The sequence below is a fragment of the Battus philenor genome, unplaced genomic scaffold, assembly GCF_028537555.1.
Source record: "Battus philenor isolate CCGP_79_NKW_IND1 unplaced genomic scaffold, ilBatPhil1.0.hap1 SCAF_5, whole genome shotgun sequence".
In the NCBI taxonomy this organism is placed as follows: Eukaryota; Metazoa; Arthropoda; class Insecta; order Lepidoptera; family Papilionidae; genus Battus; species Battus philenor.
The window spans coordinates 11,527,614-11,554,133 of NW_027181715.1; the positions used below are offsets into that span (position 1 = coordinate 11,527,614).

At 33.8% G+C, this 26,520-nt stretch overlaps 1 protein-coding gene across 1 annotated transcript in view; it reads right to left on the reverse strand.

Annotated features, from left to right (window-relative positions):
- dally (division abnormally delayed protein) overlaps window positions 1-19,943 on the reverse strand; it is a 140,360-nt gene extending 120,417 nt beyond the window's left edge. Inside the window, exon 1 of the mRNA XM_068772266.1 lies at window positions 19,629-19,943. Within this exon, the coding sequence (XP_068628367.1) occupies window positions 19,629-19,764 (136 nt within the window). The 5' untranslated portion in view covers window positions 19,765-19,943. The remainder of the gene's footprint in view (window positions 1-19,628) is intronic.
- Window positions 19,944-26,520: the final 6,577 nt, after the last annotated feature.

The window sequence follows — 26,520 nt, forward strand, 5'->3', positions numbered from 1 at the left end:
ATTATAGTTGATTATAATTTATACTAGTAAAATTCGTTCGCTCTCCAATTTAAATTTAGAACCATAACAAAATTACTACTTTTCACTAAATTTTTTTTTCAAGAGATGAGATAAAAATGGCCGCAAATAAATCAAAAATTTAAAAAAAAAATTATAAACTTCAATTATGAGTAAATGTAGTCGCGGGCAATGAACAGTTACATAAACAGAAGATTAAAGAACAACAATGCGCCTACCATTGCGCCCTAGATTAAACACTGTCATGAATATATTATTTATTAATAGCTATCTTAGTGAAATATTTCTGCTTACATTTGAACAGTCGATTTTCAATTTTTTAATGTAAATTTACAACAACGAAGAAAGGACTAATAAGAAAATTATATAAAATATAAAACTGTTTAAATCAAAAAAAATTATTGAGTTTGGTTAAAAATTTAATTTTCAATGTATAACTGAGACCATTTTTCTGAGAGGAGGTTTGGATCTCAAAAGATTTATTACCACGCTGGTCCCCTTGTAGATAACATTCGCCATTTTTTGTTCAATAATACATACACGACGACATGGTCTCGGACTTCGAACCTCCTTGGCAAACTAACAGTTGCTAGGTTGCAATAGAAACATCGCAACCTTCAGCATTTAAGATAAACTACCAAGAAAAAGACATAATATTTTAAACTGTGTGGGAAGAAAACGTTTAGAAGGCTGTAGCCTTAACTAATTATCATTATAATATTAAGAAAAATTACAGAAAATAAAACGATCTAAATTGTTACAATTGTAATATAGAGTTTGTACACAAGATACAGAACAAGAATCAGGTCAGTTTCGCGTTTATTTGCTTGCTTGCTTATCAAGTTGTTCGCGCGACATCTGTCAACGTAGGGCTCATTAGCATTGTTACTGCCCTGTGCCTTAGTCCATTCCCACAGAGTATAAAACGAGGTGTGGCCTAAGTGAGCAACAATACTATCTATTAACGAATTAAAAAATAATGGGTAATATTTTTATCATGCATCTGTTACGTTATACTATCTTTTTCGGTTAATATCGAATGAGAACATATTATTTAAATAATAATTAATTTAAACATATCACTTATGTAATTCATAATTTGTTTGAATTTTTGAATGAAAGATTTAGATTAAATACCTCGCTTATCTCGAAAAAACCACCCAAAGGCAACCATTTTTCAAAAACCAGATTCATTTTTTATTTAAAACTATGTATATAATATGTTGTAGCTATGTAAAATAATTTTTTGTGTAATAACAGGCGTCTTAAAGAACTCAAAGAAATGTTTTAAATTCGTAGCTATTAATAAAACGTCTGTAGTCCATTGATTTTAACATTTATTCATATTCATATATAAATTGAAATTACAATTTATTTGCATAATTTCATATTCTGCCAGTTTTGTAACGTTATTACAAAAATATGGGTGACAGTAACACGAAAAGAAATTTTCAAAAAATCCATGTAAGGGGCGTTGAGATAAAATGAGTATGTTTGTGAATACTGCCGAAAACCGGATTTACAAACCTATTAAGCCAAAATTGCAGTCGTCACATTTGAACTTTGAGCGCTTCTTGTTTACAGTCATATTTTTGTATAGCGTCACTATCATTCTGTGCATGCGATATCAACTGGACATATTGTTCTAAAATTTGCATCAATAATTTTCCAAACAAAAAAATAATTGAAATATGTCATGTTTAAATTTCGTTCTTATTAGTTGACAGCACTAGCACCAAGCGTTTTTATAGGGTAAAACTTAACAAATTTCTTTAATATTGATTAAAGTTCTAAATCGGTAACATTTAAGTTGTTTGACCGCAGCCTCGTACGCCATTAGGGCGACGGCGGTGCAGAAAAAGTTTTAAAGCATATCCAATAAGAGTAAAACGGTTGAAATTGCGCCCTCGGATTCAGAACGTACCTAAAAGTGACATATCTGCCTCAGAACCAACGCTATACTTTTTAAAATCGTTTTAAACTTCCATCAAACTATAATTAAAACTTCAAACTTCTAGCACTACCGCAGCGACATCGATTCATATTAGCATATTATATTCCACATGGACTCGTTTTTTCATATTCGCATATGAAAAGTAATCTTATGTAATACCGGCCTACACTCTACGTTCCCTGGAAGTAATAAGACGCAATATCTCACAAATCCGCCTCTCTCTGATATAGCAGTTCAGTATTGTAACTGAAACACGGAGGTACGAAGATTTTTATGAAGCTTTATATAAGAATGTTTTAAAATTGAGGACATGTAATAACGTTTTGCGTTATAAAGAATTATATATAAGTGATAAATATATAACAATTTGGTTTTGTTTAACTATCATTGACATTTCATTATTTTAAAAATTGAATTTACATTCTTAGTTGGCTATTAGGAATGGCAGTGGACAAACCACATAGCGCATAAAACAGATAGCCGCTGGGGCCTTAACGTTACAAAGTGGAGACCATGGACCGGTAAGCGCATTGGTGTGCAATGATTCATTTCCTTAAGGAAAACTTATTCATTTGTCGTAAAGGAATTTTTTAATCGTAAAAATCGTAAAGTGTACACAGTGTCGGAAAATAAATTGAGTATAATAAAAAATTGTTTAAAGTTCGCGGTAGCATTTCAACTGTACATGAATAGATTTATCGCGTTAAGATCATTATACTCGATGGCACGGACATATCTAAGTTATCGTCTAATAGAATCGCGTTTAACGAAAATGAAATCGGACGATCTCATAAATTATTCGTTCCCGATCGGAGCGTTGCATCAACCATACTAATCTTAATTAATCGCAAGCTCGATTCGATTTGTACAGCGGCGTCCTAAACAAAACAAACGAGCTGGTGAAGATTTAACACGCGTATATCGTCGGATTTACGAGCGTTGAGATTGGGAAGTGCACATTGAATGAATCATTCTGCATCCGCGCTTAAAACAACAATAAGAGTACGTGAAGTTCACAAAGTACCCAGACTTAATCCGAACATCTATATCTGTGCTCATGAAATATCAAATAATTATTTAAGTTTCTATTCGGTAACACACAACTTTTTACAACCGAATTTGTTTTTAATTATCACCATGATAATTTTTATTTCAGCCATAGAACGTGTTACAACAACCTTAACAAGGTCGTCTTTCTACCTTGTCTACGACGCTACAATTGCCGGTTCGTAGTTCCCTAATATCCAAAGGCCTCAGTGGCTACCTATTTCTCGCTATGTGGCCTATCCTCTACAATTTCAACTTGCTCACCCGCTGGGTTTATGTTTTCTAGCGTCTCCCGATAATCTTGCGCCGCATTTGCTTTTCAGAGCTCTCCACTCACCACACCCTCTTTTTAGTCGTCATCGCCGGTCACCCATCCACACTTCAACTTGCTACTGGGCTCAGTCAGTTACTGTCTTTCGTCTATGGATTTCTTTATTTCTGGCATGACCTTAGGATAACGGCCACATCAAGTCTAATTACTATCACATATGGCATATTTAAATACTTAGCTGTATAGCAACCAGTAAACAATTGTTACTAAAATTTATCTGAACGTAAAAAATTAGAGTCTAACGTGCGGGAATCGTCATGTTACACCATGCATAATTTAAAATTACATCTACCAACCATCTCTTGAACAAACCGCGGAAGTTGTTGAAAAATGAATTCATAAGACTACTTATTAAATTTTGTTCAAAAAAATATCTTTCATAGATATAATAAACCATAGAATATTAAGGGAGTTCTACAAATATTTATAACAATGAGTCCTTTTTAGCTTAATTGTGTGCCGGTGAATGATTTACCTGCCAGCATGACTAAATACTTCGAGCGAAAAAAACTTACTTTTGTCAACACTTCACGGCGGTAAAATCATAGCGGAACCTGTGTCTCATTGGTGGGCGGAGAGAATTTTGTACCTCTATAAATGAGTTGACACTCATCCTAATAACATTTTTTTCGCTTAAACAATGCTTTTAAGTAAATATAGAACATTTATCTAACTGGATTATGGTCGAGTATTAAAACCACGATTCTTAGTTCATTTTACGTTTATTCTTGCTGCAAAAAAACTTAATTACAAACTAACATTTTGTTGTAAGATTTGTATATTCTTTTCTTTTTAAGCTGCTATGATTGTTTTCTCTATTATAATAAATAGTTTCTTTTCAAAAAAAAAGTACCGGTAATTTCACGTTATCATAATTATTGTAGTTATACCCGCACTGAAAATTATTTGAAATAAAATTCAGGACATAGATTTAATATAGGGAAACGAAAAAAAATAGTTTTACCAACTACGCAACAACTAATAAGTTATTCAACTTGGCTAAAGATACACCAAACAAGCTGTGACCCATCGAAATGTGCTTCCTGTTTTCTTGGCAATATCGTGAGAACGCTTCATTCATCTATTTCATACTGCACACGCCAGCTCCCGTATTATCCACTTACAACTCCATTACATTAATCAAAATAGCTTCAATACATCGTGGATGTCTACTTCGAAGAGAGCGAGCATGCATTTCTGAGAAAAATTCCTTCAATAGGATTACTCAGCATTGCAAATCCCGACGCTATTCAAAGAGACTCAATTCGGATCCGGCGTTTTCGGTCGAATTCTTAAAGTTAACGAGCTATAATGTCAGGTTCCGAAGTGACAGGAAAAGGGCCATTTCACTGTCACGGATAAATTGATTTAATCTAATCACGCAATAAATTGCCTCGCCGATACGGAGCGCATGACGTCTATCGTACGAATTGCGAAGATGACATCCCCGGGCCCGTCGCGAACTAATCTAATTAATGACATAATCACATTTCATCTGTGCCTATTCATTACAATCGCAAGACTTCTAACAAACGTCATACGATGGGAACTTTGAAAAAAAACAATGAGTTTTAATTCTCACTGTTTTAATTTTAACAAAGGACAATGATTCCATTAATAATTGTTCTTTATATTTGTTATCATCATTCTTTTAGTGGTTAATTTTTTTTTGATGTATTCACACTGGAGTGAACGCTAATTTTATTCAATAATCGCTCGGTCATCATTCCGCTTTACTATTATTATTTAGTTAAACAATTACTAAACAAAACTTGAACAACAAATAAATAGGTAAAATCGAAATAAGACGGAACTAATTTTTCCGTCTTATTTCGATTTTCTGTCTCATGTCTGTGTTAAATATTATGTATGATAACTTTGTTCAACGGTAGTAGAGTCGAGTCCAGGTAGACCGACGTATTGGTCAAGATCGCGAGAAATCGCGACAAATCCGGGCAGCACAAAAAGTAGACGTTTATCGGACAGATTGAATTAGTTGTGGGCTCCTCTCATTTCTTTCTTAGACCTCGTTAGGAATGGCCATATCCATATATTATTATTGAAGGATGGTGGATTTGGCGAAGAACCTCAATCTGATTCTAATTTGTTTCAATTTGGGCTCTACTAAAATTCTTCCGACGTACACAAATAATTGGATATTAAAATGAATAAATGAAATCATCATCATCATCACCATGTGAACCCACTGCAAAATCTCCCCCAAATATCGCCACAACAATCGGACCTGCGATACCCGCATCCAACGACATCCCGCAACCTTGACCATGACGTCCGTTCACATAGTGGGAGGTCTATCCATGCCTCATGTAATAAATAAAATAAATACGCATTAATCCATTAACACAATTAAGATCAAGCGAACATTAAATTTCCCCATAATTCCACAGAATCGAAAATAAATATTTATTACGATAATATTCAAAAAAAGCGATGAGTTATTTCCTTCATTAGAAATGGACAGATAGCTTTTTGATTACACTCTAAAACGTGTAATAAAGGAAGAACGTCACACATGAATTGAAATAAACTTTAGTAAAAACACAAGAATTGCATATCACGGTGTATTATTACCGTATATTATATAGTCCGCATCGTCACATTGTTGCAATCATGAGTGTTAATAATAAATAATTCACTCTTCATCATGTCTCACATCTCGCCGTTGTCAGTTAGATCAATAACATAGTGGAAGCAGACGCGGTAGCGGATCTAACGCATTAAAAGTAAACCATTTAATCAATACAGACATTGTCCGCCCGAAAGCGAAATTGCCTTATTTAAAAAATAATTAATCATTATTTTGGACAGCTTTCAAGGAATCGGACTTCGTAACAACTCGTTAATTGTTAATGCCTATACGTATGAAATAATCTTTAAAAACGAACCGGCCTAGACGGAATCAAGGTTGGCTCGTGTCGCATGGGTCACCAAACCCCGATCTTTCTAAACAGAAGTATTGCCAGAATTTACATCTCCCAGGGCTAATGCCTTCCGAAGTGTTATTCCGGTAATAGTAACCGACCATGTCGAGTAACGTACCCGCTGTACTCTTTCTCTATGGCCACGGTTTGCGTTTAAATTATTGAGACGCTTGGGACATAAAATATATTTAGCACGTCCGGTGACATCACCATACGCTGAAAAACCACATGTCAGCCGGTCGGGCTTCTAAATCTCTTAATTCGGATTAAGAACAATTCCAATTACTAAGTGTTGGTTAGTTTAATTGTATTATGGAACATTGCCCTTTACTTATTGCGTCGTAGCGACAGAACTTGACTTTGATGCCGAATGACATTTGAAAAGTACAGGATTACTGATTATAGATATAATACCTTTAAATGGATAAATGTATACTGCTCATTTGTAAAGGAAAAGCTTAATAGCTTATACAGCTATTAATTATTACAATCTTTCTATTAGAATACGACCGAATAATAACATCTGACAGTACTAAGTTTACCTGGACAAATAGTAAAGAACAATTAATTTTAACATGTGCATTTTTAATACGCCTTTTGTTAATATAATATCATTACGATATTTATTATTTCTATACGCATTGATTTCTTGGCAGGCTATGCAATACATGAAATGACAGCTAGTGAGATATATATAAGGCTTATAATAGTCTTTATTCCTGTAACTTCTTCTTGTGTAATAATCATCTTGTATAATAATAAATGCAGTTAATAAAATCATTCCATTGTACTGTTCACGTTAATCGAATAAAAATAACCTTATTGAAAAATGTATTATTTACACATCCAGTATAATACATTGTGTATTATACTAACAGGTTTCAGTGCAAAAATTCACTTAGTCATCGTCCACATATGCGTTGCCCGATGCCGCATTCCGGATACCACAGTGACTTTTGACAGTCACTGTGTTTTGGCACATTTTAATGCAGTACATTATAGTATATTCAAAGTTAATGATACTATAATTAATTACAAAATTAACCGACAAAGTTAGCACCGTCAAAAATTATTGGCCATTCCCAATCCATTACCAAAAAAATATAAAACGTATTTTAGAACGCTTATTACATTTAATTTGTTTATTCATATTAATAAATATCTTAAATTACAAAAAGTTGTTATCTGTTTCGTATACTTTAACATTCATACTTTACACGTATTTTTAGAATTAATTAGCGATAGCAATGGACAGATGTTTTAATTTACTCAGCGGAGTGATGAACCCTCAAAACTTCTATATATTAAGCTTCTGATAAGATGTTAGAAAATTCCTAAAATATGTATAGCGCGATCGACTATTTTTTTTATTCGCTTATAGACGCAATTTAAAAAAAATACTTTTTTATAATAGAATTGAGAAGAAATAAAGTTTCAATAAACATTTATACCATCAATTTATTTATACGAGAAATTTAAACTTGACCACGTACACGACGTGTATGGCTGCAATTAAAAACATTGTCTGAGCTGTCGTGACAGACTGCACGACTCCAGTCCAAGCGTTCAACAGTCACCGCCTCCCCATATTTACAAACATAATAGTAACTGTAGTATTTCGCGACTACCATATTATTTCAGATAAACTTATTTTTTTATCAAAATATGGTTAATGGTGAGTTTTCATTACTGTTTTAGAACTTTGTTCGTACGTAGCATAATATTATTTCATCATACCACAAAGGGTTTAGAATTATACAGTGCTAGACTAGAAACAACTTCTCGTTTATCCAGCAATTTATCTGCTTGTAATCTCCTTAAAGCGGAATTTACATTAACGCTCGCCAAATACTATTTTATGTAAAAATATTAATTAAAAAATCGGCTTGTACGATCTCTTTACAGAAATATATAATTACAATTTTTATTCTCACGTAAATAAATATACAATATAATAAGTAAAAATCAAAAAATAAAACACTTTAACAATTACTATGAGTGGTGTAAATGTATGAAAAAATAAAAAAAAGATGTAACAAAATTCCTTTTAACAACATGAAGTCGGTGGGGACAGTTAGAATCAAATAGATTTTTAACCACTTTTTGATTGGTGTTTTTAAAATAGATTCTGAATTTTTTAAGAGTAACTGTTAATAAAAAAATGTGATGAGACGTAATTTCTCAGCATACCATGAATTCATGGTGCGGGTGTCGAGTAAATCGCGTTGTAGAGAGATGGTCGGGGTAATCGGGGCTGACGACCCGCGTAGCAGGTGTAAGGACTCCTCTCCCTATCTAACCAAATTTTAAATGACCCTATTGATGCCGCTTCAAAAGATCCTACCAAAATATGGTGTTTGTCCATCGTGACAGGCCCTAATTCTTTAACATATTACAAGAACATTTCGCTTTTATATCTCTCACTAATACCTTCACTACACACAAATTCACTATGTTTTTATTCCTAGTTATTTCGTTGTCTAGTTTCTAGTACTTGTTCATCTAAAATGTATGTTTTAGATAATATATTTGTTACCTAACAGTAAATTTAATTAATACTACGCGCTTCAATGTTTTATTAATGCATAATATAATTACGTAAAATTATTTATTAAACATGTATTATTTTAATGAACTTGGGGCACATGAGATTGAAAATTTGCTATCGTTTTTAATATAATTTTGTATTATTAGTTTTAATACATTATACAATTCCGTAGAATTAAAGCAGAATTAAGTTTATTTGGTGGTTCATTAATTATGGATTTCCCCGACGTAACGCCTGATTATATTAACAACCTTCTGTCTGAATAACAAAAGGCAAGGGACATAGGGGCACGCGGCGCGCAAACTGGAGCGTGACAAAATCGAGGCGGCGTCCGCTCAGTGTCACTCGATATAACTTCGCGATAACTCGCATTCCCCTTTCCGATTCACTTCCTCGGACAATTGATATCGTAGCATTCCGACTTTGTAACTTCAAACGCGCCTTTGTATTCACTGCAATGTGAATTTGGCGTTTATAAACTGCAGTCGATCGAAGCTTTGGATAAATCTTTTTTCAAATAACTTGTTAATGGAGAAGAAAACGTTATTGTATTTCCCCGATCAATCTGAATATAAGTTAAAAAGACTTGACTGGTAAGGATATTGCAATGTACAAATACTGGTATTTATATGATAACTACATAGGCTATAGTCGGTGCTACTTCGTCATCATATTTTCCGTAGGATGTCCACTCCTAGACATAGGTATACCTCATAGATTTTTAGTAGGACCAGCGGGAATTGACCTGCATCCGGATGCAGGTCAATTCTAGCTTACGGGTATGATACACACTAAAAATACCACAAAGAAAAGGGTTAAATCTTCATTTAAGCATCATGAACTAATGAGTCAGTCCGCAACTACGCTCACGTTTTGCATATGTAGAATTAATTAAGGGGTGCTCATATCCCTTCGATGCAAGAGCACGTGAGTCACGGGTCTGCGGCAGAAACGAACCCGTGCGGCCATAGAAACCTGACCCAGGAAGCCGGTAAGGGGTCGCAAGTGAAACCGATATCGATTGGGCCACCGTCGATTAAACCACCTGCCCTACAATACTAAAGAAATAGTGTAACTTACTATATAAGAAATTATCGGAAAAGGCTCATTTAACAGCAAAAAGATTTAAAGCTTTTACGCATATTTTCAACTAACCTGTATAAAGTCGTTAGTCTGAAGCGTGTTACATTAATTTATTTTATTTGTTAGTATGCGACAATCCAATTGCTTCTGGTAATACAAAATCATACAAAGACAGATAGTGAACAAAAGTTCAGTTTAATATGTATTAATCTGAATTAGGAATATACTTTTTACTACTATATTAACAAAACATTTTTTATTTCTGAAACGTTTCGATTTTTTGACATCCTGTATTGTATTGTTGTGTTATCTGTATCATACATAAAAATACTTCATACACATTATAAAACAACAAAAACAAATTTGCAAAACACAATAGAAATAAAAGGCAATATTGATAAATTTAACACACAAATTGCATCATAAATTATTCACAATGTTTATAAATCCCTAATAAATGTATTCGTTTGTAAGACAGCCATAAAATCACACGAGCCGTTGATAAATATTTATTGAATGCTTACTTTTTCTCAGATAAAGCTTCGAGACGTCAATTTAGAAGAGAACGTAAATGGGATAATGAATTCAAACAAAGCCTCTTGAACAAGAATGGGAGGCACGTTAAATTGAGTGAGTGCTCAATTTATATAAAAAATGCAACGAGAAACGAAAAGGAAGGGACCGGTTAATGTTATATTTGTGCTCGCTCAATAAATAGAGGTGAAAATATCTGTAACGAAAATCGGACGTCTATATGTATATTTGACCATATTCTGCACCTCAACGCATCATGAAAATTTATATCCGTGTATTTTTTTTTTTCAAAGAAACGAATGAATAGTCGCAAATTATTAATCTAACCTTAAAGTATATCGAGTTATACCCCGACTACCAAAACTATAGTACATAAACTACAAACTTTTTCGTAATTTTAATAACTTTCTAATTTATTTTAGATAATAACTAATATACATAAAGAAAGCTTAAGTGAAATAAATGTAAAACAAAGGTATATAAATAAACAGAAATAAAATAAATAAAATACTAAAACACCAAATGAAAGATCATAGGATGCATAAATGAAGCGAAGAGAGCGAAAATAAAAAAAAGATCGTGAAAAATTAAATAAATGAAAACAAAAGCCCCTGTCCCACACCAGATAGGGGGTATGAGAGGCTCCCAATAGCGGAGGCCAATAAAAAAAATATACATAAATCTCGCGATTATGACATTATTCGTTATTCAAAGCAATTTAAACATAATATCATACATCATAATCATGCTTCGCTGCGAGATCAAATCAGAAATTAGAAGTTTTGCAAAAGAACCCATATTATCAATGTAGCTCAAAGAATTGCTCGTCTGAAAGCCTGCCAAGTTGGCGGTGCACTTCGCCCGTGTATCCTAAAGCGATGGGTGGTGAAGAGTTCAGTGGCGACTACTGCCCGAAAAACGCGGCACGAATAGGCCACCAATAAGATGGACCGATGATATATTCAAGGTCGTAGGAAGTTGCTGGATGCAGGTAGCACAAGATGATGATGAACGCACGATAGCGCACTGGAAGCTTTACAATAGACATTACTCGATCTATAATATTTTATTGACGCATTGCCCATGATAAATAATGTTACATAACTTCGTCTTCAACAGTAGGTGTATAATTCGGAATATTCAAAATTAAAAGTAAACGTCGTGAAATTATATCAAACATTAAATCCTTTATATTTATTAAACGTGCACTTTGTAATATAAGCAATCCATTGTTTAACCTGGTCAAAACCGTGCGCTAAAAACAAAGTGTATTTCTAAAAAAAAATTAAACGTAGTAGACAGGTAACACTGCCATTTATTCAGATCCTGGGACGATCGAAATCCCTCGCCATATCCTGTTTCGAATTCAAATGTCGCAAACCTGCCAAGTTGTCACTTAGTACGTTCTTACGAATATTGATGTAGCTAATTAGTTAATTGATAGATCTTTAGGATAGTCATATTATCTAATATATAAAATTCTCGTGTCACGGTGTTCGAACTTGAACTCCTCCGAAACGGCTTGACCGATTTTTACCAAATTTTACATGCGTATTCAGTATGTCTGAGAATCGTCTACTATCTATTTTCATACCCCTAAGTGATAAGAGTGGTCCACCCCTAAATTTTATTTTTAAATTTTTAGACATTTGATTTTTAGGTTTTTATTTTAATATGATACAGCATAATACATACAAACCTAAATTTATACCCCTCTACGATCAACCCTTATATTACATTTGTTAATTAAAAACTTTAATTTTTTTTGCAAAACAACGTTTGCGGGATCAGCTAGTAATTTATAAAATCCGAATGAGATATTTAGTGCATAAGAAAGTACTTCGTATTATTGAGGACACATTTCGTTACTGTTGTGCACTCACCTGTTGAACTTGAAATACTGTCGTAATCCATCATAGTATGTTTTTTTAACGTTGTAATGCTTTAGTTTTAAGTATGTATCTGTAAGCAAATATTTTTTGTCTAACATCAAAAAGTAAGATCAGATCTTGCATTAGAATGTTAACGATGATAAGGTATAATATAATTAACAGGTACTTAAACATGTACATAGTATTGAGACAGGCCGAGAGATCATAGACCTCGAAGATAACCCTTTCGATATAGTGCGCGACCTTAGCGCTAGGCTCTAAGCATGCTGATAGCTACACTAGGAAAATAATTAGCACCATCTTACCTCTTGTTGCTTAATTCTACCTATCGGCTTAATATATTACTTTGTTACACATCACTATATAATAATATTGCATGGACTCAATTTAACTAAAAATAACCATACATATTTCTACTAACAAAACTATACATTTAAGATAAGTTTACCTTAAATTTCATGATAAACTTAACCATATAAAGTACTGACAAAACTGAGAAAATGATAAAAATAATCGTACCAATAACTAACAAAACGAACTATACAAAATTACAAACAGTAACAATACAAAATTACAGACAAAACTAACCATACAAATTATTGACAAAATAAATCGGTCATTGATTTCAAAAACAAAAAATTGAAAAGTATTAGTAGAAAAATTAATAGGCTGTCCACATAACAGACACATCAAGTAACTAAATAAATAAATTATTTACCAGTTTTTACATATTTTCAGCTCTTAATACTGCAGATAGTTGATAAAGTATCGGAAAAAAAGTTCATATTCAAAGAAATGCGAAATGAACCATCACGTTTCACGGAACAGTAGAAGTTTTATTATTATCATCATCATATATCCATATCAGCCGATAGACGCTCACTGCAAAGCATAAACTATTTATTATCTTTTTAGGCTTTGATGTGAAATCTTCCGCATGTTCAAGATACCCAGCCTCTAGGAGAAGAACAGCACTATGTGGGATTTCTTCCCACTAAAACCTTAACTTTAACTATGTAGTCGGTATATCTAGTGAGGGATTTACCTAGGTCGTATCTATCGGCACGTGTTCAGCACTCGAGAATCTAGAGAAAATTAGAAGAAGAATTGCAATGTCTTTTCGACCGGGAATTCCAACGCTACCATCAGATTCAAATCACAAATGCAGACTTAATTCTTTAACTAAACAGTGTTTTTATGTACGAAGAATAAGAAAATCGTTGTATAATATTGGCAAAGCGTATTGAGGTCGGTGGCGTAGAAGAATTGCTTTGTCTAACGTAAATCGAACGGAAACAATAACGTTTTTTTATTCTTCAAACATACTCAAATATTTTACTGCGTAACGAAATTGAGGCAATTTCAAAAACATGCAACACCATTGTGGACGGATCCCTAAAACTTTGACCTGAAATCCTAAAACCTAAAACACCCTGGTAAAAGAAGGCAGCAGAATCCGATGTGCTTAGCCACCACACTCATTCACGAGGAAGCGACGCAGAAGAGAATGATATTTTCTCCAAAACCCTAAAGTTCACAGACCTTTCCGCTCCGTAAACTCAGTCCCGATGAAGCTGTAATATCCCCCGGGCTAACAGCATCTACTTCAACCGAAACCAAGCTAGCCAAAACTCTGAGGCGTTTCTTTTTAAAATTTAAGATTTTTTCACACGAATGACTTAATTTACAGTATGAAATTGCACAAAAGAAAAATTGTGATAAGAACTTTAAAGAAAAGGACAAATGAAATGGTTATTTTTAACAAAATCGCGTTTTTTTTATAAATTTAATTTGGTAAAAAATTGAGACAGTTTTTTACAACAATGTACAAACCATTGCGGTGTAGAAATTTATTCCAACAAAAAAAGAATCATTTAAAGTAAAATATGACACACGATAGTTCAAATTAGCCCAAAGGACTTTTTATGTATAATATACTTAACACAATACCTCACCAAAGAACACTAAATATAAGAGAAATACTATTGAATAAGGAGTTCTGTTACAATACTATTTCAACTATCAGTTTTGTCATAAAAATTACTATGATTAAATCATCTAAATAGATATCTGTTATTCTGACTAGCCTTTATTTACAGTTTCTTGCTACATCTTTACGAATTTGAGGAACGTGGTACTTTAGTTTCAAACAATTGTTTATTTAATAATGACCCATTGATGACAATGGCCCATACGTTTTGAATTGACTACAATACAATTATAATCGCTTTCTCAGTTACTATTCATTAATTCAATAATAAGAATTTTTACTCCGAATATGTTTTATACATCGTTAATATTTAAGGTGTTATGATACAAAACCAAATTTCACTTGAGTTCGTAAAAAATTAAAAACAAAGTGTGGAGTATGTCGCGGTACCTGCCCCGACGCAGGTAGAGGCGGTCACAATGGCATTCCGGGCATCCGAAATGAATCAAAATTCGACCAGTGAACGCCGCTGACTAACTTGCCACGGGCCTGCGGACCCACCTGATAAATTACAATAATAATACCCCATCTCTACTGTTTTTATTGGGGGATGTTTTCATTAGTATGGGGCGCTGCGCAGGTGAACTCGGTCCGAGCGCGGCTATCAAATGTCAAACCTACTATTAGTTAGCTCCATACGTCGACTTCACAAAGCTGTTCGATACACATTATCGAAATGAGCGTAATAAATTGTTCAAATGTTTCTCTCGTTCGATTAGAGATAAAACCACTTTTTCATCGCCGCCCAAAGCTGCGTCGCTCGCCCTAAATGCCATTTATGGATAGTCCAAGCGTGTTTATTGGAGTGCGCCAACTAGTCCTCCCCACTTAACAACTGGTTCCATTATTTGTACGCGGAGCGGCGACCTCCCGCGCCGACAGGAACAATGAAAGTGAGAGAGGGCAGGAATGCGTGTAGGGGTAAAGGGGCCGACTGAGAGGGGGAAGGGGGAGGTCTGTTCCCGGTTCCCAGGCGAGGAATGCCAGTGCGAGCAACAAAGCCTACCCGCCGCCATTCACCCCGCACTCACCGCTTCCCACCTCTCCGCCGCGCTAGCGGTTCTTTACTCCGTAAATTTTCGTGACTTTCCCCAAAAGCAACGTTTACGATTGCGTGAATTGGTAAAACGTTTCGATATCGATACTCCAACCATTGCACCCTTGTACGATCTAATTTAGTTTATTGAAAGTTGTAAAACATTGATATAATATGAAATGTAAAAAAAACGATGCCAATTGGTAATTCCGGCTCTAGTTGGAACACGAGCGCGGCATACAATTACGACGTATGTTTGTTTCCTTCCATTCATGCACGACTCAAGGCCCAGGGTCGAATGTCACGTCGCAACTGCCCACTGTACTGCATTTTGTGTATGTTGTGTATTATATCTGAGCGAGAGATAATTTTATGTGCTTTATTTAAAAAGTTATTCATTAATTCGATATATTTTCTTTAATTACTTACTAAATGGTTTCTACTAGATACATTTTAAAATGTTTGTATAAAATTACTACTAGCTAGGTAGGTATACCTTTCTATAAGTCATGGTCAAGTTTCAGTCCGTTCCTTTAAATCTAAAATACTACAATTTTTCGTAATCCGTGGTCTAACAACTTAAATAGAGATTTCAAAGTTATCGATTAATTATTTATTAGGTATACTTATTATTATGATATGATATTCTTCATGCGTTTAACTAAAACCCCACCAAGCGTTGATTTTCGACGTATCATTCAATTTGACAGTTTTCCCTAAATGTAACGCGTAATTTATTTCAACTATAATTATATATTCTCATCGGATGTATATAAATAAAATGTTTTTAACGTTATTTAAATTACTGTACAAGCATGAGCAAACAATGTCTGGAACCCGTTTAAAAGTTTTAAAGCAGCTTATACATTATTACCGACAGCTCAGCGAAGCGAGGAAAGTTTGAGATAACTCATTAATTAAAATTTTAGGACGACGGGCACTTATCTCCTAATTAGGCATTGCTTGCGTAATATATTCTCGTCCGTTAATATGCTTTTATTGGTAATTATTACGGAGAAGGAATACATAAACGGTAAAAATACGGTAGTATAGATATATAGTTATTTTCTAATATAAATGATAGCTGTAGTGCCAGCATTTCTTATCCGTTAACAACTTCAGTTGATCTATAATATGTGTTTGTTGGCACTTCCGCGCCTCACAAGCTAACTATAAACCATTAAAATAATAGCAAGTTCTATATAAACCTAAAACTAATTTACATTTAATACATATGTAAATGTGAAAACAAAGGAGTTGTGTTAAAAAAAATTAAAACTTGGTGTGAGACATTATCTCCCATTCTGGTAATACAGTGAAATGTGCAAATGCCACTAAGGCAGAAGTTTAGACCGGTCTAAAAAACTGATTGTCAGCAATTTGCTTAACTCTTGTAATATCATGGATTTTGTAATAAAAAATGATCGATGTTATATATAGTGTCATGTTTTAACTAGTTATACTCTGGTTGTTTTTTTCTAAAGCTATTTGTCTTTTACAGTTTGACCGAATTTCTGGCGGCCGTACTTTGAGACCTTTTTGCTGTATCATAAGCCTGAGAGTTCACTCGAGAGCCTTGATTTTAGGCTTTACATGGGTTATTTTACTGGATTGGGAGTCATCCAAATTCTTTAGTCGCTTTGGCACCCGTAAAATGCTGCCGAACCCTACCCTGGCCCTGAGACGATCTTTGCTTTAAAGTTTAGCATTCCGATTTAACAGTGCAATACATTGCCAAACCCATATTTCAATTGACCGTTTGAATTATTTATATTATATTTATTATCATCGCTTAAGCCGGTTTACACCCGCTGTTAGACGTAAACCTCTCTCATAGATTTGGAACGGTACCGACTGAAAGCAACTTGCATAAACCGGATACGACGCCCTACGCTGCGCTTGGTGACCATGGTTGCCACTCCGTGACTTTGAAACATCTTTTAAGATCTTTTTTTGTGCTACGTTGTCTGCCCACCCCTACTTCAACTTGCCTATCTACTTGAAAATATCGGTTACTTTTCTTCGTTTCCGGATCCCCTCATTCTTTATTCGATCTCGTAGAGAAGCCCGCTTCATAGCTCGTTGAGCAGATGTAGCTTAGCAATGATACCCAGAGAAACATACCAGAGTCTTTTTATGTTTTTATAATAGCATTATCAGTATTTATTTTAACTTAAATGTATACTTCCAGATAATAGCCCCTACATTGAACAAAAGAAGCAAATTAAAAATATACCTATCTCACACCTTTTGATATTTTTACATACTTTACATTCATCAGTTATCGCTTATTTTCATTCACTGTATCTGTGTAAATGGTTACGTTATAAAATTTTCATTGTGTCGGATATTTAACCCACAGACAACATAAACAATCGCGGGCCACAGTCCTTGACCACTGGGCTGCCGCTGCATAATTATATATTGACTTGATCGAACAACACGTTTAAAAAATAATATACCCATTACCAATTAAATGTCAATGACCTATAACAAAAAAATCTAGATTAGTAATAATTATTGACGAACCGGATTTTTTTTAACAAATTCCCTTTGTATCCCTATACCGTTGTCCCTAAAAATACAGATAATCACTAAACATGCAATCTCAGACGAGTCATCGGCGATATCGTAATTTTATTAGTATTCTTTAATTGCATAATCTTTGAAAACTTACTTAATATTTCTTTAAATAACATAAATATCGTTTAAAATTTAGTTTGGACAAAAAAGATTTTTTTATCTTAAATCGACTTAAAAGATTTTCTCTTGTACGCGAGTTCTGTGATCAACAACGTAAATATAAAACTAAATACGCAAAGATTTTGCCATCACAGACCTACCATAAAATCTTTAAATTTAAAAATATATACAGTAATACACTAACATATTGGAAATTAATATTAAAAAAAAACTTCGTTAATCTTTTATTTATTCAAGTGTAGACATCTAAGTCCCATTCATTATACCTTTTTATTTACGTAAAACGGAAGACACCAGTTTTTATCTTTTATTGCCTTTATATCTGCTACAATTAAAAAAAAAACTTGTCATTTATCTTAATGTTCACTCTATTGCCATATGTAAGAAGAGTGTGTTCCTCCGTTTAGTGTAAAAAAATATTACATCTTATTAATATCGATCGTATGTTCTGGTATATTTAGCAAGAGAGCAAGTGGCGCGTGGACGGTGACCGCTGACGGTGCCGTGGCGCGTGCGTCCGTCAACTGACACCCTCGCTTCAAGCCGCACAGACATCCGACACCGATTAAGGCTTCCCCACATTAGGTTACATATAAACCCGATTCTGGTTATACAGACTTAAAACACGCACACGCAACCAAAATTAGAACATCATGTCTGGGACGGCTCTAATAAAAACATTAAGAAAGTTCCTACAAAATAAATTATTATTATACATAAGTAACTAAAACCATACGCTTTAATTATATTTTATTATGAAAATAAAAAATTTAAATTATGGATTATAACTTAGTAGTTCGATAAATCAAAAGTATTACCGTCGCCTAAAATAAGCTATAACTTTAAGAAAATAAAAATACAAAATTGCAATCATTTATTAAATTTGTAAGATTTTAATGGTTATTTAAAGACATTTGGAGTCTGATGCGTCTTAAACATATGTGGTTATCACTAGTCTAAAGTCGGTGGAATGTGATATTTCTTGGCAGGACCAAATACATTGTGTATTGTATAAACACAATTCTTTGATAAGGCCTAGACGGTCGTAAACAGTGGTCCTATATAAATACGAGAATGTTTGCTCTCAAGTTTTATACGAGGCAAATTATATTAACATTCCCTGTATATTATTTTGGAATAGGGAAAATTATTTCGATGCTCTAACCATTTTCACTAAAAATTTATAGACCTCCGAAATGAATTTATTAAAACACGTAACGTAACTAAATATTGTCTTAACAACAATATCAATTAACTCAACTTCATGTAATTCTATCCACGACAATACATCACAGTTGTTATTTTAAAACGACAACGGTTATCTGACATTCGGATAGTAGAGTGAAAACAATTAATTAATGAAAATAAATGCGATAAAATAAATAATTAACCTGATAAAGTTTTTGCTATTGGTCAAGTTTCGTATAAAACAATATTTACTTTGTATACGTCGAGATTAGATATCAAGAGAATATAAAGCAATGTACCTAAGTTTTATTTGTAATTTTTAAATCAATAATATGGTGTTTATTTTTTAAATTGACAAGCACCTGGTCCGTCGTTATCGTCAGCTGTTAAGTTGTGCCTCGCGAAGTATTGGTGAGAATGGACGCAGGATGCGACGACGGCTGCGTCCACCATTCCCGCGCACGCCACCACGGCTACCAACACCACCACACACTTCATGTTCACAACGGCACAGAGACAAAAAAATGTATCTCGATATATATTTATTTATCGAACTTTTTTGTTTTCAAATTGCAGCACACTCGCGACCGCGCGATCGTCTTTAGCAGTCAGTGAGCGACGCGCGTGCACCCTCATCGGTGCGCCTACCCGAACTGACTGGCTGAGTAGGCGGCAACGGGAACCGACCGCCGCGAATCCGGCGTTTTAAATTTGTAACTGAAATAAAATTAATAGAAGTTGCCGAACCCTTTGAAGCGGGAATGTTGATTTGCCGAATTGATTAAACACGCCGCCGCGATCCGCGATGCCATTCAATCATGCCATAACGCACTTTGTGATCAGTTCAAACATTCGATTCTCTCATCTGTGCGTCGACTTTTTGATCCGTTACTGTTGAATTTTAACGTCGATTAAACAGTCAGAAACATAACATTACGTATAATACATATAAATCAACAGCTTATGATTTTTATATAATTATAAAAGTTGCTTACGCAAGTTTACGGCATTAGTATAGCCGCAATAGCACCTAGATAGCAACACAGACATCGCTGAAAGCTGTTGGACGCGTGTATGCGGTAGGGATGCGCGCGCAGTGTATCGAACGCCGACCACTGAGCGACGCTTCACTGACAGAAGCCTAACAGAGCTTGGACAATCTTTCACACTTTAAATATTACTATGGCATAACAGCTGCTTATGAATAAAGTCGGCGTTTAAAACTGTGTCTTAAAAATCTATTGTCAAGTTTATTTTAAAGGATTATTAGAAGCGATACAAAAAATCTACGAAAATGGAATAACTTTTTTAAACTTTTCTATTCATGTACATTCTTATTGTTTTTTTTAATACAATCGTCAATTTCAATGTTCATTTAGACCATTGTTACAATTTCTTTAAGAATTTTTTTTTGATATAAACTTTTGATGTAATTCGAAATGAGAAGAAAATATTTAATTAGTAAGTGTGTACAACTTTTTATGTGAAACTATTTTTATTTTATTACCAAAAGAATCGTTTTAAGTTACTCCCGGGCACGTGAAACCACTTATCAAGTTTAAAACTAGAAGCGCTTCCAAGTAAAATAGAACGGAACGCGAGTTGCATAGGTAAACCCGAAAGTTATAGACAATACTTGCAATGGAGGTCGAAACGACCCATTCCGATGATGAATGCCGAACAAATGCCATATTTTTAATTTATCACTGGGTAGATAACCCAGGTAGGGGCTTCATTGAGGCAGCTTTAGGCCGCGCAGCCGCCCGCCGCGCTTTGTACTGCGCCCGGGCCTCGCACCTCGTCCCAAGCGATAAGCTGAGGCACTTCGCACGTAAATGCCACTTATTGCCGCGTCAAGTCGAGGGTTACTTCAAATAGTCAGGTAAAGCCGTGTTTGGTTAACTGTTCACAAGTTTAATGCACACTTGAGAACGATTACAATTCTAGTAACAATTTACTTTGATATTTATATTTTTTAAATTCGTAAATACTGTTACACGATAGAATCAGGAATGGGGAGATGCGTACGAACGAAAGTAACCGACTCAGCTCAGCAGATTGGCAAGTTTAATTAGCAGAGGGCAGGTCATACAGCTTACACAGCAGACTTTATTATTCTAAATGGGGGCCACGGTCCTCAGTGCAGGAAATGGTTGTCAACTAAAAAGTGGACCTACGAACTTGTTTAAACAGTCGGAAGACGTCGGGCACAGGTGGTGATCTACTGATCCTGTTGGAAATCTATGGGTGAGCTCTATGTACAGCGGTAAACGTCATAATAACCTTGTTATCTGGTACTCCGCCGTAAAATATTTACTTCTGTTTCCAATTCCAATTTTTACGTTTGCGATTTTTCAGAATTTTTTCACTCGAATTCTTTATCCAAAATATTCCCGATGCACGAAGTTATTTTTGTTTATAATTACAACCATTACATATATTATGAATAATCACATTTTTTAATATGTTGTAGTGTTCTAAAAGTTACTTTTTTTTTCATTATTTTCTTAAAAAAAGTATCCTTTATTTTAAAATTGTACATGCATTGCCTCTTAAATCAATAAATTTCAATTAACATTACTTTACTTAACAACTATAATAAATATATTTATGCAATCTTAAACTAAAGATATATAGAAATGAAATACATTATTCTTTGGCCGGCTTATCGCAAATATTCTACAATTTCCGCTCGCCTCTTAGTCTCTGAGTCCCTAATTTATTTATATGGTCTCAAAATATACTACAACCTGTATACTGGTAATAAAAGGGACGACTCATTTATTATTGACAAATATTTCGCGCCAAAAAAACTTTAAAGGAAGGCGCCAGCTACAATTCTATTTCATTTATTACATACAATGTCTACTTGGTCGATAAATATTTTCCAGATTTCTCTTTACGTATATTGCTATATATATTATTACTTAAACCTTTATTTTACCAATTGTTTTAAAAAATCTCCAGTTTTTGTAAGAAATATTCAGTAATTAAATTTGTAGATAATTTTTTAATTGTAATTAAGTTTACGCTATTTAGTAAAAAAAACTGGTTATAGAATTTTATGTACTATTTTCTTATATATGTTGTTTTATTTTTAATTTACAATATAACCGTTCACTAGAAATGATTCTAATCGTGAATCGTAAATTAATAGTTCAAAATATTTTAAACAATACAAATTTGACGCCCTATAATAATATGCAGAATTTTATGGTCAAAATAAAGGACAGGAAATCATTTAAATCCCTTAGGTGACAGGAGGCTGCCGGGACAAAAACGTGTGCGCGTTTAAGTCTATTGTATGCAAGTGCGTCAGCGAATACAATCAAAAAATTCCTTGCAAAACTGCATGTATTTACATATTTAAGCCGTACTGTAAAAAGTAATAAACTATGTATTTTATCATTCAACAGAACACCACCAGAATTTTCGCGGAATGATGTAAATTAGTTTCATGTTTATTCTTTGCATATATAATTATTGAGCGAATTCAAATTTAATTTCTGAATCATAAACATTTTGTAACTACTTGAGATCACGAAATAATCTTATTCTAACATTAGGTCATTTTGTATGAACTATTAGATAACACATCTCTTCGAGCCGCTGTTCGACAATTACAGTCATATAAAAAGAGCTTTATTACCGCATAGTAAAATTCGGATGCAGAATTGGATCCATGCCCAAGAGATATCCGTACCGTGTCGCAACTTGTCGACACAAGTCGAAACGATTAGTGCTGCCCCGGGAACGCACAAAAAACATCAACAAAAACCAGCACGCACAATGCTATGTGATACCGTGAAAAATCCCCACAAATAAAACAACCTTTGAATCACCCGCCGCGTTGTGATGTTTTATTCGCTTTTATCGCATAAAAATGTACACATTATCCATTCAAAACGCGACGTCATCATTTACCTACGCGGTGGGATTGGGTAAACTCGTACAATTGGCCGTATAATGTTAATGGGACCCTTAAAATTCTACCTGCCGGCACTAATTCGTCGGATATTCTCGCGGGGCGCGCTCGCATCGAGGGCCACGCATCACTTTTTAATTAATCGTTCGAAATTCAGCAACTCACTCCGAACGCACCACCGCATTGCATCAAGCGCTCTATAATACATTCCAGCTGCTTCATAGATATAAGTATCCAGCTGGAACGCTTAGAGGAAATAAACCCTCGCTTTATTGTACGGCCGAGATACAAGTCATTAATAACGAAAAGAAAGAAAACTGTAACAAAGGGAAATAATGAAAAGAAAATCCGCTTTCCATTACACGATGTTGTTCGGGTGTAACATATTTTCTTATCTAACTTTCTTAATACATATTAGAACAAATGAAAAATTATGTGTGAAAAATAACAAATCGGATTATCAATTTAAAGTGGCAGTGCGCACAGGGTGCGCGGAACGATTGGTCCCTAATGTTTTATGATTATTCAGTGGGGACCAATAATCAGCTGATGATGACAATTTAAAAATATTGTAAACTATTGTAAAACCAGAAGAAGAGTTCTTAAGTCCATAAATAAGTAGTCGCCGTAACACATAGTGTATCATAACGGTATCGTTCCCAGATCTTAAATCATGATTTCTGAATTATAATTTTATCGGTTATCACAATTTCCTGGTCGTAAAGTATTTTATAGAGCAAACATGTGAACTTACACAGCGGCTTGAGGCGAAGTGACTTCCCACCCTGTCAAAGCCGTCATCGATCTTGAGATAGGGACAACGTATACGACTAATTTATACCGTCGCCGCTCTTGGTGCGCGTGATAAAAACTAGATCACTCGATCATTAGGCGCGTTCAAATTCTGAATAAATTAATACGTTGGCTCCAACACGAGACTGTGACAAACGCGCCTAATATATTATCCAAATGGCCGCTTATTGTAGTCCATTTATTAAAACACAAAGTTGCTAGACTTTAAAAACGTTAAACAGGGATAAAACTTAGAAATTTAGACACACGGGATTAATAAATCCAGAATTGACAAGCATATTTCATGTGCTTATTGTAAAATACGTAAGGATGTTTTTTTTATAGCACGGTACACCGTACCCAAAACTCAATGATTTCCATTAAATATTTATTAATGACTTCAGAGTAATCACATTATATAAGGTAATTGGAAATAGGTGTAATAACTTTAAAGCTTCTTGCTGATTAATGAGAAACACATTCATCCTGTATAAAAAGTCCTTAATCCCTCGCATCAGAGCTTTTCTCGCGGTTAAAATGCGAGTCGCAGACTCATTTTATTCTATAGAAATAAATCTATATTTCTACTATTTTAATTCATGCGTTGTGTTTAACACAAAATTTCTTTACACTTATAAACGAAAAATAAAACTGAAAGTGGATTGGCCACCAAGCCAACGCTCGACATATTTCATCGCTTCTTGGAGAAAAGAGTTGTAATAAAAAAAATTGCACGATGATTTTTGTTTGATAAAAATTAATACATTTGAAGCGTATTCATACGTACCTCTTTTAGTAATTACATACAGATTAAAGCAGCGTTGATGTTATTGACGGAAATAATTGTGTTTGTTTTCCTTTTATTTTTGTAAATGTTTTTATGCTTCTAATTTCCTCTGAGATAATTTAATTAAATCATTTATTATCATCTTTAAAAATGTTGGAAAAAACTGATTGTGTAATGCACAAAAATTATTAATTAAATTAAGTTTTAAAAGAATAATTTAAAAATTTCGGCAAACAACACAATAAAAAACAAAGAGAATAAAAAAAAAAACAAATATTAAGGTATACATAATAGTTATTTATAATATACGGAAATACATAAACGATAATCGTTCCTAATTATATTTTATTTAATTTGTTAATAACACTTCCATAGCATGTGTTTAAATGTAATTTTACTAAAATTACATTAAATAATATCGTGTTAAAGAATTATAAAATACATCCATGTCACAGAGATTGATGCGAAAAAAAATAAATATATTTAGAACAGAGACAAAGTTAATAGTAGTCGCCTTGGCACTGTAATTAGCAATTTAAGTGTTTAGAGGCGAATGAATAGAAAAACTTCGAAAATAAATTACAAAGTGTCCTGAAAAACCTTGGCTGACGAAGGACACCATTTAATTTGCGACCTAAATAAGAAAACGTGATCGTACTTACCAATACCGAAGATAAACCGAACAGAATTATTGGGCAGGCGATCTGGAGATCAAGATCTTTAGTTACGTCAGTATGATAAATATTACATAATCTCAACAGAATTTTAATGTAAAATAGTGGCTACACAGATTTCCTACTGCTAAAAGTTATTTGCCTGTCGTAGTCCAATATAAAAAAAATCTAATGAAACGCATTTAATTGTGGTTATATTTTTTGATTTAATCTTCGTCTTAATTGTCCTTTATGGTAATTTTCGTCAAATTGACGTTAAGGTTAATTATTAAAAGGTAAACGAAAAAATTATTGTATTAACTATTTTTCTAACAGTTTTCGAATTCCCAATAAAAATAGTATAAAAATTTACCGAATTGGTCAAAATGTTACTGAGTTTTGGGCTTAGCAACATAATTGCCGATAATTTTTTTTTATCAATTTATCGCCATTGGGCAGGTCACATACGCGCAGAACAGATTGCCGCCGGAGCATTAAGATGCTGGAACGAAGACCACGGCCCAGTAAACGCAGTGTAGATGAATTTCTAAAGCGTAGAGGCAGCTTTTCGTGACAACGTGCTGGATGCAGGGCGCTTCCAACTGGTCCAATAGGACGCAGCCTATACCCAGCAAAGGACGTCCTGTCGCCACAATGTAAATAGATATAAATTTAAATATGTGTGTGTGTATGTATACGTACTTATATGGGGGGTTGATAACAAAATAATAAATATAAATACCCAAAAAGAACGTAATTTGTAGAAATATCTATCAAGTATAGTACGTGGAAATTCGTTAATGTAGTTTGAATTAATGTATTTTAAATAAATATTATTGTTAATTCAAAATGTGTGCTATGTTACAATAGTCTAGATATGTATGGGAAAAATAAAATAAATAACATAAGCTTATTTGTACGTTTCACAACATTTTTGCTTAACACTTACTACAGATTTTACACATGTACGTGAATGGTTCTTCAGATGCTAGTTACACGATTTTGCATAATGTAGAGGCTTTTAAATACAAGTATTTTATAAACAGAATGTTTTTTTTTTACAATTAATCATATTTATTTTAATAAGCAAACTTCTC